The sequence below is a fragment of the Lates calcarifer genome, linkage group LG9, assembly GCF_001640805.2.
Source record: "Lates calcarifer isolate ASB-BC8 linkage group LG9, TLL_Latcal_v3, whole genome shotgun sequence".
Taxonomy (NCBI): Eukaryota; Metazoa; Chordata; class Actinopteri; family Centropomidae; genus Lates; species Lates calcarifer.
Window position 1 is genome coordinate 13,740,347 of NC_066841.1, and position 18,023 is coordinate 13,758,369.

An 18,023-nucleotide genomic window follows, 5' to 3' on the forward strand; every position below is an offset into this window, starting at 1 on the left:
TACATAATAAGCTCAAGCTATATCCGCTAATGATGGTATTTTATTATAGCAGCCATAAATATAGACTAACACAGAAAGGTCATTCCGATATCAGAAGTAAAGGGATTTAATAGACCTACGGTTTCAAAATGTGATTGTAAATTGAGGTCATTGTCTGCACATATTTGGCTATTATTGTGAAATTGTGGTTTTCTGTTAATTAGTTTATATGTAGTTACCTCACATCCCTTTCTAAACTTGGTACAAAGGCTGGACAGATGAACTCTATTTTAACTCCTGCTTCCACTTCCTAACCAGAAAGACCATTTTTTTTGTATTACACTGTGTAAAAGCGCCTCATTTATGTCTAGCATACTCATACTGTATGTGATACCATCTGTCATGCTGATTGATTTTCATTCACTAAATGCCTCAGTATGTTCATTCTGCTATAAGGAATAAGTGGCACAGTCCCACATGGACAGAATAGCACCAGCTGCCACTGAATACATCCTCACAGTTTACTGAGCCATTGCATTGGCCCTAGATGAAATGATTTCATGGCCATATCCATGTGGGTGAGGAGGATGGATGCATAATGTGCTTGGTTGAGGATTGTCCAATCACACTTTGACTCATTCTTAAGAGTTCTTTGCTTCCACCTTGCTAAGAATTACCCCAAAAAATGTCAGATTTAGAAAGGAATACTGGGCGTGCATGGATTTGTGCACCACCCTCTATAAATTTACAACAGATTCAAAATGTCTTCATTCCCATTCTACCCACCAGATTGTCCATGTCGGTTCTGGAGAGCATATATGTCCTCATGTTGGTGTTCTGGTGAAGCAGGGTGTACAGTAGTAGCGTGGCTTGATCAGAGCGCTGCTGCTCACACAGCGCCGTGTAAAGACTGTTGAAATTGATCTGGAAAGTGTGAGGTTGCTCCATGGGCAGTGACGATGTGTCTACGTGGGCAGAGATAAATATTATCAGGACTATTATTACTTTCTTACCTTCTGGTAGATGTCATAGACAATATCTGAAAATCTGTATCAAATATGTACATTGTGTCTACTGTAATTGTATTTACCTTGTGTGTTTCTGAAACAGGTAATAGCCTGTCTGTAGGGGTTGGGCCAGTCAGGCCCGTCTGTCAGATTGGCTAAGACCAGCAATAACAGAAGGCTCTGATTAGACAAAGGTAATGGGTTGTGCTCCTGGTCTATCCCTGCTTTGCTGCCAGCTCCACCCAAAGTGAAAACACTCCACAGCCCACCTGGAGATCAGAAAGGCAGACAGGTCAACCCACACAGATAAAAATATACACTCAACAACACTTTTGTTCCTTTCCACCATTTATTTATTTATTTATGCGTTGTTATATTTGACTTTTATAGGTGTTGAGTTGGGGGTTCGTTATGTTGAGTGTTTTTAAAGTTGTATTTTTATTTAATTCTTAGTTTAGTGCAGGAAAATATTTGTCTATGTTCTTTAACACACCTCTCCTGATGTTCTCTTGGTTAGACTTCAGCAAAGAGTTTCAAACTGGTCTGAGAACTGCAGCTCTCTGTTTCAGGACAACAAAGGGGGTAATCTGTGCACAATCTAGTAGTGAAGAGCAGCAAGGTTGTGTATGCTGACCCTTTTTTTTTTTTAGAAAGCACTAAAGTATTCTCACAACGTGCAGCTCTTCGATCTGGTAACTGATTTACGCTTCATAGGGAAATGGATGCAAAACAGTACGTGCAGTCAGACTGATGTAATCAAGGCCAAAATGCACAATGGAGTCACGCATGATGGTTTGCAGCACCTGAAATTTGAAACAACATAGACGGCGCCACAGAACAAAGAGAAACTGGAACCAGTGGCCAACTGGAGCGCACTTCGTTTTTCTTGTTGGGGGATGAGAGAGGGCAGAATTTCCTACAGCGTAACTGAAGTACCAGTGCTTTCAGGCGTCATGAGAAGCATGAGAAGCATGAACACCAAGGTACAAAGATGACAGCCTCTGGCTCCTACACGTCTAGCCACACAGAACACATGAACCCAGCTCTAGTTAGTGTGTGTAGGCAAAGTGAGTGTGTTGTAGGTCCTCACTGATCCAAGCTACTGAATCTGAGGGGAAGCCAAGTAGATTTGTTGCCATCTAGTGGCGAAAATTGGAAGAGCAGAACAAATCTTTGACTGAACTGCACTCTCTCTCCTTGATGAAAGAGTAAGGTCATAAAAATCATCCTGATCCACCCAGCTATGACACACTAACATCATCTGTTTATGTGGTTACTGAACCAGAAAAGATTTAAGTCAAGCGAACAGGGACACATTAGTTTAAAACATAAGAGGGGTGACATGCTTCATGTACAAGGACCTCCTATAAGAGAAAGTAACTCAAGGAGAAACATCTCATCATCTTCTCTTTGTAGTGTTGGGAAAGTGAGGAGACAGAGGAAAGGAACACCTTGTGACTGATGAAGACTATGAGGTTAAGAGTGATCATAAAAGTTTTAAACCATTATGCTCGACAAAATAAAGGCTTTTAATGTACTTTTTCATCTTGCTCTGCCCAAGGGTTTCTTTTAAACAACTTGTGACTGTTTAAAATCTTAGTAACATCCACGATTTATGTGTTCTTTTGCGTCTAAATTCGCTGATGACTACTAAAGAGTTACTCCAACACTTAGTCTGACTTTGTGTGTATAACTGTGTACACAATTCCAGTAAAGAGGAGAGGGAACTTGTTTATATTTGAGTGAAAGCACATCAACAAACTGCCTTCACAATAAAAAGAAAACCTCAAGAGAGAAATGACATCATTTGCACTGGTCAGTCTGTCTCTCTTTCTCCAAACATGATACTCTTCTTTCCTTGAACTAGCCAGAAAGAGGAGTGAGTGTGAGAGAAAACAAGATCTAGAGAGAGAGAGAGAGAGAGAGACGTCCAAGTTGTGACGGAGCCCTGTTCATCTCATCACTGGCACCACAGTGACTAGCCCAACAGTGTCAGAGAGCCCGGTCTGGCAGCCACATTTCCTGCACTCTCATACACATACACACACACACACACACACACACACACACACACACACACACACACACACTTACTCTCTCTCACACACACACATTCACAGAGCTCTATTTTACCTTAGTGGGTGCTGTTTGTTATCCGTCTGGCTCAGTTCCCTCTGCCTGTCTGCCTGCCCACCACATAAACCCAATAATGCTACACTGCTTAGGCTGCTCCGGCCCTGGCCAGCCGCCGAGTGGAAAAAGAGGAGGAGGACACGAAGAGGAGGAAAGGGAAGGGGAAAGTGAGGAAAAGAGAAGGTCACACACGGACACAGTGGCTGGCACGCTGAAATCAGAATCTGGGTTTCAGGACTTGGGGGCAGTGAAGGCATCCTACTGTGAAACATGCAACACAACTGCAACCACAAACTTTTACTTTACTCGAATATGAGTCTGTATCCCCAACAGCTTCTGAAGCTGACCTTTTCCTCTCTGAAATCTCTTCATAACCTACAAATCTATACAGGTCTTCTTACAATATATACACACAAACAGATGTTTATAAAAATCAATTAAACAGGTACAACAAGAGTCCAAATGATGAGTTTTTGCCACAGAACATGAGCTTTTGATGCTAAACTAAGCCTTGGCTTTTGGATAGAAAGCTGTGATGTCCAAACTGTAGTCTTACATAATGGCCACCACCATCACAGACATTACTGCTGGCACAAAGTTGATTTTTATATTCAAAGAGAAATATTACATAGAGTGAAAATCTGTCTCTTCTAAATCCACATCTGCCCCTTGACATCTGCGTCACAAAACCCTGACCCTTTACCAAATCTGAATTCACATCATGGGTATTATCAAACACCCACAAGCTCTAGTGATGCACTTAATGACGCCACTGTTACAAGACTGTTGATCAGGGGAATATTATTGCTTAACTTTCCTCGCACAATGCTGCAGTAATTCTTACATTCAGTCTGAATTAAGATGGTACGAACCCCCTTAATATGTGAAGAATGTTCACTCATTTTTCTTTTGCAGTAATTCACTCCATGCATCTGCTAAATGGAGCAAGACATTCAATAACTATCAGAAAACAGAAAGCCTCTGGAAACACAAAGGATGACTCCTCTGTGCTTCTAATTATGATATAGCAGCACTAAAATGATAGGCTAACTTTAACTGGACCTATTTCAAATTGACATTCAGGACAGTAGATAAATCTAAAAGATGATTGTTATAAATAACGTCATAAACTTCTTAATACAGAACGATTCTCTAATAAGGGAAGCAGACATTGCCTTTCTTTGGTGGTTAATTTTAATCTTCACAACTGGAAAATTTCACTCATGCCTACCAGGGGTAAAGAAACACAAGTAGAAGTAGTTCTGCAAGTATTTACTGATAGACCACAGGAATTCCATTCAATTTTATTCATATAGCTTAAAATCACAGCACACATTGTCTCAAGGCACGGTACAGAGTAAGGTCAAGACCTTACAACATCAGAGAGAGAAACCTAACAGTTTCCACAATGAACAAGCACTTGGCGACAGTGGAGAGGAAAAACTCCCTTTCAACAGGAAAAAACCTCTGGCAGAACCAGATTCAGGGTGGGCGGCCATCTACCTCAAGTGATTGGGTTTAGTCTAGAGAAATGTAGTAGACAAACTGAAATTTTGACCTGATGACAAAGCTATGACTGTTTAGCAATGTCACAGCAATCCATCTAATAGTTGAGTAGCACGAGGGACAAAGTCAGGAGATCACCAAAGCCATTAGGAAACATTGTCTGAGAACCACTGAAAACTTTGATGTGCTAGTGCTACAGCAAGTCTGACGATCACCAGTTAAGGTTCATCCTCTGAGGACCATGAATGTCTCTACAAAATCTATCCAGATATTTCAGTCTGGACCAAAGTGGTGGACTGAACAATCAGCACTGCAATCCACAGAGCCATGCCAGTAGCATGGCTATAAATATTTAAAGCACTCCTCCCAAAAGAGAAATCTCTGTGAAATGTTTTAAACATCTGCTCACCTATTTCACCTGTACCACCTGCAACATTCACTTCAACTTGTGAAGACTTCAACAGTCTGCAGAGACAACGGAGAAGAGAGCTGAGGTGGGAAATTATTCTAGTTGAAAATATACGCTTCAGTGCAGACAGAGATGTGGACGCCTAGCGATTAGAGACAGACAGAATGTGCTACTTACTTATTTACTTGCATAACAGTGAATGAAATATGACATCAGGGCTTCAGGCCAATGCTTTAGCCAAGCACACAGATACAAACACACACACACAAAAACACACACACAAGTGCACCACACTTGTGATGATTATCCAAAAATGCACATGGGGAAACATGCTGTACAGACAATAAATAAACACACTCTTCTGATAATCTCACACAAATCAAAATATATGCTCAGAGCACTTTTATCCAAGCTTAATTCAAAACCCTTCTAACATAAACATATACAACATATGAGAACATTCCACGGACTTAGAATGATTTTGTAACAACTATTACCATCAGAATTAAAAGCCCTAAAATGTATCCTCTACCATGAATACCCAACTTATGGTAGTTCCCAATGAGAATGGCAAATGAGTTTCTGTGAGAGGAAGGATTGATAAACTATTACTGAGAGAGTGTGAGAGAGTTTAACATTTTCATTAGAGGCAATTTTATGCATCTGACATATAAGTGCTCATTTTTCACACCTCAAGTAAAAGGTGAGAAAGGTGAACACCTACAAGTACATTTTTACAAAGCAAGAGAGAAGAGGAGAGGAGAGGAGAGGAGAGGAGAGGAGAGGAGAGGAGTCCAAAAAGTTGAGTTGCCAGTCTGGGTGATAATCCCCCTGCAGATGCTCACTCAGACTAAAACAGCAGAGTGTGTAAAAGCAAGACAGGAGGAGACATCCTATCTCTCCAGACATTAAAATGGCGACAGAACTCAAGCACTGCTTTGCCTTGCCAATGGCTGGTGTTTGGTTCCGGGGAAAATCCAGCCCGTCTGTGAATGTGTAGACTTGAGTGAGTTTAAATGCTACTGACCTGATGACCAGTCATTTCTCAACAAAAATGAGGGAAAGTAAATTAGTATTCTGTCCATCCAGAGCACTGTGTACTTGCTGTTGATTTTTCATTGGAAGTAGAGTTTAGGTTTTATTGTGTGTTTTTCCTGCAGCTCTGGGAAGCCATTGGGTTCAATTCATTTCTGTACAGCATAAGAACAAATTCTGAAACTTTTGTTATGATATCCTTCACAGTGAAAATATTTCTAGATTAAGTTTTGTCAGTGTCAAACATTTAAGCTCTGCACCACATGACTATACAACAATAATGTGACTTTAGCAGCTAAGGCAGACTTCATTTATACTGACATGTATTACACAAGCATATTTAGAGGCATGCTAATTCATTTTCATACTGAACAGAAATGGATGGAAACCAATGGACATGTAATAATTTGTAAGTGGTTTGTTGTAAATGAGCTAGAGCATGCTTTTTAAAAGTGGTATCCCAGTGATTTTGTAATGCAGTTCCAGCAAGCTGGAAGACCCATAAGAAATAGATTGATAAAAATTAAAGCAGAAGTCGCTTGAGATATTCTGACCATTAGTCCCTACTTCCCATTAATGCAACCAATGGCATCTTTTTGTTAGACGTTCACTTGTTTTTAACACTATTTTTTGCCAGGCTCTCTGCCGAGTAACAACAATGAAATCAAATCGGAATCGTTTTTTTCAGACTTGACAAAGCTCCTCTTTTACTGCCAATGACATTATACGATTGTTTTTACAGGCTGAGTAGAACTAACCATGACGAGTAAACTGACCTTTATATGAAAAACATGGTGGAGTCCCCCTTTAACAACCTGAACATTTGCTCATGCTACAAAGTTCAAGAAATCCACCTCATTATTTACTGTTACCGTAGGACAACACCCGAGCATACCCATGAAATGTACTTGTTTGTGTACTCTGTCAATCCCAAATGACTATGCGCAGATGACTGTAAGAGAGAAAGAAAACAAGTGTTGTTTCTGAGCTCTGAGTATAAGAGAGCTTGTGTCTTTGTTGGTCTGCGTGTGTGTGTATAAGGGAGGCGGCTGCAGACAGACAGGCTCTAGGGGATTACAGAACAGGACAGGGCACCATAACTCATCGGGCCGATCACTGGCCACAGACAGACAGGCTGGGTTGAATGCTGATGGCTCACTGATACGAATCTGCCACCAACAAACGACAAAGAGCATTTATCTGCAGGGGAAACCCAGCCCTATTCTCACACTCAAACAAACATGCATTCAGCGCGCACGCGTGCACACACACACACACACACACACACACACACACACACACACACACACACACACACACACACACGCAGAGCACATTACCAGTCTAATACACGCTCACATACACTGTTCATTTTTGACTCATCACTGTCATCTACACTGTTGGCATGACTTGCACGATTTCTCAACACATTTCTCACTCTTTGGCTCCAAGGAAAAAGGGAAAATAACTGACACTCTCAATTCACTTCTTCATTTTACAGTCTGGCTCTTATCTTTATAATTTGATCTCAATCCTATCATTTATGAGAAAATTCCTATCAGCGTAACTGGAACAAAGCGCAAAAGGGGCAAGCGACGCCAGAGATCACATAATGAGACAGACAATAAAATCATTTAAATGAAGCAATCTTGAGAGGGGAAAAAAAATAATTCTTTGGTTGACCAGTTCACCAATCATGTCCAAACTGAAGCTATAACCTGTGACTAGGGGTCATAAGACGGACAATGCTTCATTTTATGGAGTCACAAGCCTAAGATTGTTGTGAAAAGTTTAAAAAAGAAAAAAAGAAAAACATAGGTGAGGTGACTGCATCCAAAAATCCCCATTACTGTTGTCCAATGCCATAAAAAAACTGATGCTAGGTCAAAGTTAAGCTTGGATATAGCCTAAAGTTTAGGTAACCATTTAAAACATTCAATATAACACAAATAAACAAGTAAAATTTGTCAACCTGCATCCTAAGACCTCAGAAAAGAAGTTGGTGAGTAAAAAGTTACCAGCGTTAATAGAAATTACTGTCAAAATTATTATATTATTAAAGATGTACTACTATTGCTATTGCTTCATCTCGTTTTGTGTGTGTGAGGATTTGTGTACTCGTACTTGCCACTCCTGATGCCAGGCCATAAAGCAGGCCACCCTCAGCTTTCGGCTCAAAGATGTGGGTAGCTGGAGGTGGACACTTCTCCTGCCTGATGAAGTTATAGAGCAGGGTCTTCACCAGTCGACTGGTTAAACACAAACTGGGGAAAAGGGAGGAGGATGGAAAGAGAGGGAGGGAAGTTTAAAAAGCCAGCTCCAAACACACTGCACTACACCATAATCAAGAAGATCCTATTCTACTGTAAGTCCACAGGTGTTAGTTTGAGACTCTTTCTCATCATATAGAGCTGTACCTGGTTGTGAACAATATCCAGTATCACAGGTTTTTTTTTCAGTTACACACAGCCTTGCTTTCTTGAAAGAGCAACTGGCAAAATCATTTTAGATGGACTTCTAATCTGTTTTGCCAGCATCAGCTACTTGGAAGCCTTTCTTCAGCTCAGTGGCAATTAATCCAAAGTGCTCTCGTCTGGCTCTTATGCTGTGAGAGCCCTAAAAGAAAATTACTTCCATCCCCTGCCTGCCTCTTTAAACTGCACTACTAGACTTTAAAATGCATTCAGCGTTATTGCATTTATCTATATTTATTCATATTCAAGATAACGGTGAACTAAGGTAAATTGGGTTCAGAACAGTTCAAGGTACAGGTCAACATCAGAGGTTTAGTTACACTTTGCTTTTCATTTTTATTAGCATTCAATAGGTCATCTTATCACCTCATTTTACTTTATAAATTCTAGAGTTGATTCTTATTATTACCATTTAAAAACCAGACTTATTGGTGCACCTTCACCCAGAATCACAGCATACAAGGCTGCAGTGGAGACTAGGGTCTTGGTTGGCCAGACCTGTGTCTTGTTTCTTGTTTCTCCTTTTAGTATCAACTAAATGACACATGAAGACACTGTCTAGAGCATGATGGGATTGTCTGGAAGCACAAAGAGGTATTAGGGTCTGTAGAGAGGTAGGGTAGCCTGGATCAGATGGTGTCACACTGGACTGGAGAGCAATGTTCCCCCTAATTTTTCATGTGTCTGAGCATACACACAAACTCCCTGAGAATTCCTTGGATCACTGTGAGCAACATCAGACGTGCACACTGTCGCGCACTGTAATTTCATATTTAAGTTATCTATACTACAATGCAACAATTTCCCACAAGGCATTAATAAAGGACTCTGATTCTGATTATGGGCTGAAGAGGGTAAGATAGCCACATAGTTTTAATGGTCACAGTAACTGTTTTGTGCATCACAATGTGTCAGTGATGGTCCTCACTATGAATTTCTTACCATCTCCCCTTCATGATGTGCTGGTAGATTATTCCATCTCTGAGGATGTCTTTGTGGAAGAGCTGATAGGAGAAGAATACCAGCAGTGTGGTCACTGCCTCAAACAGGATGCTATAGGTGATGTCACTACAGGGAGAGATAGATGCATGTAAAGTTTTTTTCAGTGAATAATCTGTTATACCATTATTCCATAGTTACATATACAAACAGGTGGTTATCATGGAGAAAAAGCCTATTCTCATATCTCTAAGACAGAATATAAACTCATCACGACACACTTTATTTTAAGAAGTTTATACACAGCTGTGATATTGCAGCTGTATCTCACTTTTAACGTTGTGTACACTGACATCATATTAAAAAGGGGGTGCTATGATAATGTGATTTCCGAGTGGAAAGTGGCAGCGCTACGTGAGAATGTTGATCCAGCGACGCTGAACTTAAAGATCCCCATCTTCTTCAAATAACACTATAGTCTGTCTTTCTTTTTTCCACAGAAGATAGTTAAATGATCTCAAATAAGATTCTTTAAATTACATCTGCTCCTTTATCTTCCTTAAGAGAGTTCAGAAAAGATAGATATGCAGATATTTTTCATTTAAAAAGTTTTAACTGCTGGACACAAGATGTCTCCTGCTTCAATGAAAAATTCTCAGTGATGATGACCTGGAGAATTCAAGTTTCAACATCACACTTATGTAAGTTGCATACTGGACACCAGTGAGTTTCTAAACTTCTTATGATGTTACAAAATCATGCTCAGTGTTTGTATCATAAAGTCTAATACAAGGTCAGCATATGAATGTTAAAACAGCCTTCTAATGTCAAACAACAGTGAAGGTCAAACATCCCAGCGAAGTAACAACGAACAAAAGTAACAATGAGCAAATTTTTTTAGTGAGAGAGGACTTTAACTGTTACCTACTTCCTGGCACATAAACACATACATACATAACTTTCACTCAAGTGACTTAAAACATGGGTTAAGGGCATTTTCCTCTGCCAGTTATGTCTCATACTAAAAGATGGTCACTTGACTGTTTATTACATAGATGCACACATGGGTAACATCAATAACTTTAGTGACTAATGTCAATATTGGTTATTCTTCTGATTATTTTCTTGGTTAATTAATAATAATTTGGTCTATAAAACATCAAGAAAAAGTGAAGAATGCCTTTCACAATTTGCCAAAGCCCAGACTGATATCCAAAACCTCCAAAATATTCAGTTTACTGTGATGGAAGATGAAATAAAGCAGGAAATAATCACGTTGGAGAAGCTGAAGCTGGTGACGTTTTGACATTTTGCTTAAAAAAAAAATCTTTTCAACATAGTATGTGTGAAATAACAAAGAGAGACTGACTGTGATTTGAGTATTAACCTATTTACCTGGAAAAAATATATAAAAACTAATGACATCTATCTTTCTTGTAAAAATTAAACCACAAAAGGTGCTGAGGCCTGTCAGGGATTTGGATGAACTGTACCAAAAGAATGGTAAGGTTCCCATCCAAACCAGGAGCACGTACAGAGGAAATGGGCCGACAGCCACAAAGTGGTGGAGGGAAGAAAAACAGGGAGAGTCTTGAAGCTCGGAACAATGAATAATGTTGGAATGCTGAATGCATTTACACAAGAGCCAGGGTTTGATGTCCTGAGACAACAGAGGAGAAGGAGAGAGGAAAATAGAAGAGATTGGTAGACAGAGAGAGGGGGAAAGTGGGAAGATGCTGCGTCAAGGAAATAGCAATCCTCAGTCACATATCTGTGAACCTGCCATGACACTGCAGGGGAGGTTTTCTCTATGGAGACGTACAGACTGTATCTTTGTCTCTGTGTGTCAGACTGAGTGGCAGGCAGTGGATAATTCTCCCATTGATAACTAAGCACGGAGTTAGCGTGCACACCGCCCACTGAGAGTTAAGGCTGATACCATTTTTCAATCAATACTCTATGTTCCCTCCTCTCCCACTCGTTGGCAGTGCTCCTAATCCAACTTTCATTTCCAGCCTTTTCTCTTCAGCTAAACAACCAACACTTTCTCTCTTTATTTATCTCGCTTAGTCTTATCCCTTCCTTTTTATTTTTCCCTGTTGTTCACCATATTGCCAGCTCAGAGTTTCAGCATGTCAGTCTGGCATGTTCCATAATGGATTTCATCTTCTCTTGGTTTGTGAACCAGGGAGTGAATGAGCAAGCAGAGCACGCAAAGAGAACTACGCATACAAACTGCTTCTCATTAGCTGTTCAATGACTAACATCCTAGATACATTAACAATGAACAAACAAGGAGCTCCAACTAAGAGGGGCTGAGAAACTGCACGAAAGTCACCACTCCTTAATGTTTTCACATGATTACTATGCTAGTTGAATGTCAAAAAAAATGAACAAGTAGCACTGAGACATTGTTAAATCACTGTGTGGGCAGTGTGAGCAATCTGATCATGTAAATTAGAATCAGCCGTGCATGTGTGACCTTTTAAGTGCGGGTGTTAAATTCAACCTCCTCCCTCAAGCACACATTCATACATGCAGTGTATATACACAAACAAGAGAGATACTTACAGCAGGGGCACTTCAACAATCAGGTGAACAAGGTTGGACAACAGCTCCTCGAGGAGGTCCTCGCTACCTGTTTCTACACAAGGGGTTGAGGGAGTTATTATATGAGACATATATGGCAGCTCCCTGTTGATCATAGTCAGTCTCTCTGCTCCTTCCAACTCCCACTGTACCAGTCCCTCTCTCTATCAGTCCCTATTTCATGTTCACTGTACAGATGAAGGGCACTGGAAGAAATTAGCTAATTGCGATTACATGGTTTCTGAAACTGTATTCAGTGCTTTTTAAGATGTTTCAAGACTTGCAGATACGCTGAATTATCTTTTCCTAACCACTTCCAACAATCTGTAATTAGCTTTGCGTCATTTTGCAGGCAAATCACCGAAAGATATATTTATAACAATCATCCAACACAGCAGATCTAACCCACAGTCTGCAGGGTGCTGCAAATGAGTAAGTGAGTTTCTGTCTTTGTGAAAATGTCACAGAAATAAAACTGTTTAATTGGAATAAAACTAAAATAGCCACAGCAGAATGAGAAACATGAACAAGCTGAAATTTGTATATTTTGTCCCTTTACTTTTGATGGTGTTTTTCAGTGTCTCAGTAAGTGAGCAGCATAAATGACATTTCTCAAGGTCATGAAGAGGGCATTCATTTTCAGAGTGTTTATTTAGGGACTTCACTCAGACAGGGCTACTGTTTGAGGCCAAAAAAATGATGTTCAGTCAGTGGATGCAGATTTAGACTTTTATTAACGGAGTCTCTCAGAGACAGCTGATCCAGGTCAGCAGCCAGGGGTATTTGTGCTCAATTAAAAAGTCAATTTCTTATCTCTCTTTTGGTATGAAGGGAAGTGTTACACATTTGACCCTTGTGACTACATTTTAATAACTCACACCTTATGAGTCTAATGGGAGCCAAATACTTTTTATTTTTCTCTCTGCAGATATGGGGAATTTTTTGCTAAGTGCAAAAATGCTCTAAACTGAGATAAAGTACTTTTATTTTTGTCTTAAGATACTTTCACACATGAATTGTAAACCTGATATTTTCTAGGCATTACCCAGCAGAGCTGTACGTGTGAACATAAATTTTCAAATCAGTCAGACAAGACATTAAAGAGACGTTATCCTGCCAGGTCTAGTGAGCCCATGTGTGAGTAGAGCAGGTAATTGTCTGGAGAATTCACACTGAGTAAGTGGGCGTGTTGATGACATTCTCTTCTGCACGCTCTACCTACAAGTGTCGCCTGATACTCAGGACATTGTGTAGAGTTCATATGTGAAAATGGCTTTATATGGAGCAACTGCTACTCACTCCATCTGTACGAAACAAGAGGTATTTCCCATGAGGTAGATTTTTTTTAAAGCAATGTGTGGCCCCATTTTAGTCTCCCTGTGACACACCTTTCTTTCCCAAAATCAATCTGTGATGGGAGCTCACCTCCACAGGAGCCTGGTGCCCTCTCCTGGTAGGAGAACTGAAGGTGCAGCTCTTCTTCACTCATCTCCCTGATGAACACCTTGAGCAGGCAACGGATCATGAACAGTGCGTTGTGGGCCTGCCAGATAAACAGCTGACTGTGGAAAAGAAACAAAACAAGAACATCATGTTCAAGGTCAAACACAGAAGTGTGACAGAAATAAATACTATAAAGGGCCATTCTGCTGGGTAAGCAGAGCCAGCTACGCATTGCTGGTTTATGCTTTTGCTTTATGAAGGGAAGCCTGGCTGGACATTTCAGCAATATATTAGACATATTCATCAAGGAGTTGCCCAATGACACTACAAACTGGACAATGACTGCATAAAGAGAGTGGTGTTTTGTAGCTGACCCAGAGCTCTGACCTCCAGGGAAAGGAGCAAGGAGGAAGTTAATTTTCTCATGCCAATTAAAAATACTTTGCATGAGGGTCAAAGTAGCGACTCACCGCCACTACTTAAATTATGACTCTACGTCTAACTTCACAAATGGCTTTTGAGTTACCTATCCCTCTCAAAATAACAAAAAGTAATAGCAAAATAATCACAAAAACACATAATGCAGTAAGACCGTATGTGTTTCAGCAAGCAACAATGGTTTTCTCATAACTGCAATCGAACCTTCACTTTGACAACATACAATATATACCATACGATGATGCTACACGTTACTCTTAATTCACATAGGACAGCAAGAAAGTTGGGACAAAGTTGGTGAGAAACAAATGTAGAGGGGAAACAAGAAAATGATTGGAACCATCCCATGCAAGCCACAATGTTTCATAACCACTAAGCACCAACACGGGGGTGTCTAATCAGTTCCACAAATTGACAATCTGCACATGGCAATTATGTTACACCCAGAAACATTAGGTTTGTTTCTGGGACAAAACCGGTTATGAAACATGAGAAAAACAGATAGGAGTGGATGGGGAGTGATAACTCCAACCATCCAATGATGTCAATACAGAATGAAGATTTCCCACCAGAGGCATTTAGTGACTTGGGCAGGGTCAATCTCTGTGGAAATGGAGTTTGGCAGTGAGAGCAGAATAATGCCACATGTGGTGATGGTTATACCTCAGCAGTTTTCTCATGGGAAACTACAACTACTTCTGTGTTTCTCTGCTTTAAAAAATAGGGATTCCCTGCCTGCCTGTGATCAAACAATAACTGGCCTGCACAGGGTCTATCATTACCAATGCAGGCATCTGAGTTTATTCTCCCCTCTGAGGTTCCCATACTCACTCTTGGCATTCTGTAGATATTTTCAGTTCTTTGGTTCTTCCCAGAAAAATTCTCACAAGAGCGCCAAAGTTCCCTGTTCTGGGATTGTTTTCAACTTGGAAAAAAAAACAGGAGGAGAGAACTTATCAAAAACATTACATGAGCTACATAAACCTCATAATTTGATCATTTGACATGCAGAAATGTTGAAATTTGAATTTAGACAGAGAAGCTAATATACACTGGGACAATTCAACTAAGGTATTGATCAGAGAAAGAAAAAACACACAAAGCATATTTATGTCAAAGCCAACGTACTAAGGATCTTGGCCAAGGGAATGACAGCTTCCTCCAGCAACTTAGAGTCTCCACTGTTAACATGGAAAAAAAAGAAGAGAAGCAGAAAGAGAAGGTGAACATATACGTCAAAGATATGCAAGTAAAATTGGATCAGAGAAGCTGATTACTTGTATCATCTGCCCTCTACTGTCATCCTACACAAATGCAATATAATCACACAACAGCAACTCTCAAATTCTCTGTGCTTTTGACATTATCACAGGTTTGCAAGGACAAGTCATACTAATGCCTATAAAAGTCAGAATGAGATGTACGGGGGACATGATAGGATGTGCTGCACAACTGTTTTTAATAATATATTTACTGGATCATTAGATAAGTTGGAGACACTCATGGTTGACACAAACCAATGCCATATATACATTTTCATTAGAGTTCAATGTGGAATCTGTGCCTCTCATTTTTGACAGTAAGACATATCATTCTCTCCCCTCTGGGCGAAAAACTTTTTCATAAGTCCTAACAAGTCAGAACTGGCAGGACCAGATGGGTCACATTAAGACCCTTAAAGGAATAGCTTGACATTTTGGGAAATATACTTTCGCCTTCTTGATGAGAGATACGTGAGAACATTGATACCACTCTCATGGTTTTATGGTAAATATCTGATTAGCTCAGCCTTGCACACAGACTGAAACCAGGGAAACAGCTGCCTGCCTGCCTCTATCCAGAGATATTATGTTTTACGGGGGTTTACATGGCAGACTATTCTTTGACCAGGACCAGGAAATTGCTGGAGTCTCCACTGGTTGCCTGATGATTGTTTTTTGTTACCTTTGGATGGAGCCAGGCTAGCGGTTTCCCTCTGTTTCCAGTCTCTATGGTAAACCAAGTTAACTGGCTGCTGGCTCCAGCTACAAACCTACCACACAGACACGACACAAGTATTGATCTTTTCATCTAACTCTCGTATGAAAGCGAATTACTGTATTTCCCAAAATGTTGTAATATTCCTTTTACAATGTCCTATATATTGACTTCTGAAAATGTTGCCTAGGCATGATCCCTTCTCAGTTTTGTCCAAGTATTGCACTGACATATGCAAATAATAAAAACTTTAAAAGTTGATGTTACCATTTAACCTGAACAGATTTGGCTCTGATGCTTTGACTGAATTTAGTTTTCTATCCAAAAATGCTGGCCTTTGAAAACCTAAATCTTATTTTTAATCTTAATGAAATGTAAAGAAAACATGCATCATCTTTCTTTAAGAGTTTATAGAAATGAATGAACGACAGACTTTTAGTCCAGTCCAGTCTTTCTCCACTATTTACGAAGGAACTAAATGTTAACTAGTTGATCCATTCTCAGGCAGTCAGGACAATAACCCTGCTGTATCATTAATCAGATGAGCTCTGCAAACATCCTGTCTGCACTGAAATGTTGGATTCAACCAGAGAAGAAGCCAGCATCTGTCGGTACAGCATGCTATAACTCGAGTAGATATTTGGGGGAACTGATACAGTGCTACAAGAAGGGAGGGATTTTCAAGAAGTCATTAGAGGGATTATTAATAGTTGTCCTCTAAATTTTTAAAAACAAATACTATACAGCATTGATGAGAACCACCTGAAGGAGATAGCTTTTCTACCATTGGCATAAAATTCAGGAAATTTTTGCTTCTGTCACTATAAATCTTACCTCCTCCTTGTTTCACTTCCTGGCTGGATTCTTGTTTGGCATTTAAGGGTTTAAACTAGAACTGCAACTAAAAAGTATTCTCATTATCAGTGACCTGCTGAGTTATCATTATTTAACGTGGTCACTCCTCTGATGATTTAATTCATAGGCTCTTGACAGGGTGGCCTGATAATCACAAGCACCTAATGCAAAAACAGATTATTTTAAACACACTCACTAGCTTTCTCCTTCAGTTTCCAACTGCATCTACTGTCATCCTCATGAGATGCAGTTGAAAGCTTTGGACACCAAACAGAGAAAAGCAGGCAACATGTGTGCATCTGTGAAACTGCAGCCAGGAAAAGCTTTCGCACATCATCAATCATTATTTGAATTTGGATTCCATGGTTTCAGACAACCAACTAAACATTTTTTTTAATTATATAAATCAATTAATAATGAAAATAAGAAGGGCAGCATGAATTGTGGCAGCACTCATTGCTAACTGTTCTTCAGCTGCACCCTCATCGCAGCTCCTTTGCTGTGGATGGGAAGATAGACAATAGTGGGGCAGCCAGAGAGCACTGTACTACAACATCCTGGCACAGAATCTAACACATATCTGACTGGACTTTTCCATGTGTGTGTTTATTTACCTGCTGGTGGGACTGATGAAGGTGAAGGAGATGAGCTGGTTCCAGAAAGGGTCATTCTCCGATATGGACTCTGTGCCCACTAGGGCCTTGAGGCTTGGGTTATCTGACAGGTCACTGACCTGGCTGGTGTTGGCTCCCATCTCTACTGGCTCCACTCAGCCAGACTCTTCACTGCTTTTTCACCAGACATGTGCCAAATCCTGGAGTAGAAATGACTTAATCTTTGGTGCCATCACACATAATTGATTGATTTCAAATGTCCTAGCAGAGATCAATTATTAACACTCTAACACACAGCACATCTGCCAGTTGTTGCTTTTACAGGCCAGGTCTAATTAGTTGAGTAGAAATATGCAGTCAAAATGTCAAAGCCTGTTTAATGACCACACTTCAGCAGTTATTGTCTGACCAGAGAACATGGCTTTTCATTTACCAGGCAGTCTGTGTTTGAAATACCTCTTGATTACAGGGACTTCAGGTTACTGAAAATGGCTTTTACAAACAACCACGTACAGTAGAAAGCCCAGTTGGTGATGTAGCTGACATAGAGGTAAGAGTTGTTACAGTGGCAAGAAAAAGTAAGTGAAAAAGTAAGTGAACCCATGTTATGTGTATTCATGTATAA

General features: G+C 40.1%; 1 protein-coding gene across 2 annotated transcripts in view; it reads right to left on the reverse strand.

Annotated features, from left to right (window-relative positions):
* dym (dymeclin) overlaps positions 1-18,023 on the reverse strand; it is a 50,629-nt gene that overhangs the window by 31,040 nt on the left and 1,566 nt on the right. The window contains exons 2-10 of one of the 2 annotated variants that reach the window (XM_018662326.2): positions 17,399-17,598; positions 15,081-15,133; positions 14,784-14,877; positions 13,497-13,633; positions 12,054-12,120; positions 9,486-9,611; positions 8,194-8,333; positions 1,070-1,255; positions 766-944 (exon numbers count right to left, since the gene is read on the reverse strand). In XM_018662326.2, the coding sequence (XP_018517842.1) occupies positions 766-944; positions 1,070-1,255; positions 8,194-8,333; positions 9,486-9,611; positions 12,054-12,120; positions 13,497-13,633; positions 14,784-14,877; positions 15,081-15,133; positions 17,399-17,538 (1,122 nt within the window). In that variant the 5' untranslated portion in view covers positions 17,539-17,598. Of the gene's footprint in view, positions 1-765; positions 945-1,069; positions 1,256-8,193; positions 8,334-9,485; positions 9,612-12,053; positions 12,127-13,496; positions 13,634-14,783; positions 14,878-15,080; positions 15,134-17,398; positions 17,599-18,023 lie in introns of both variants that reach the window. The other variant, XM_018662323.2, reaches the window with a different exon arrangement.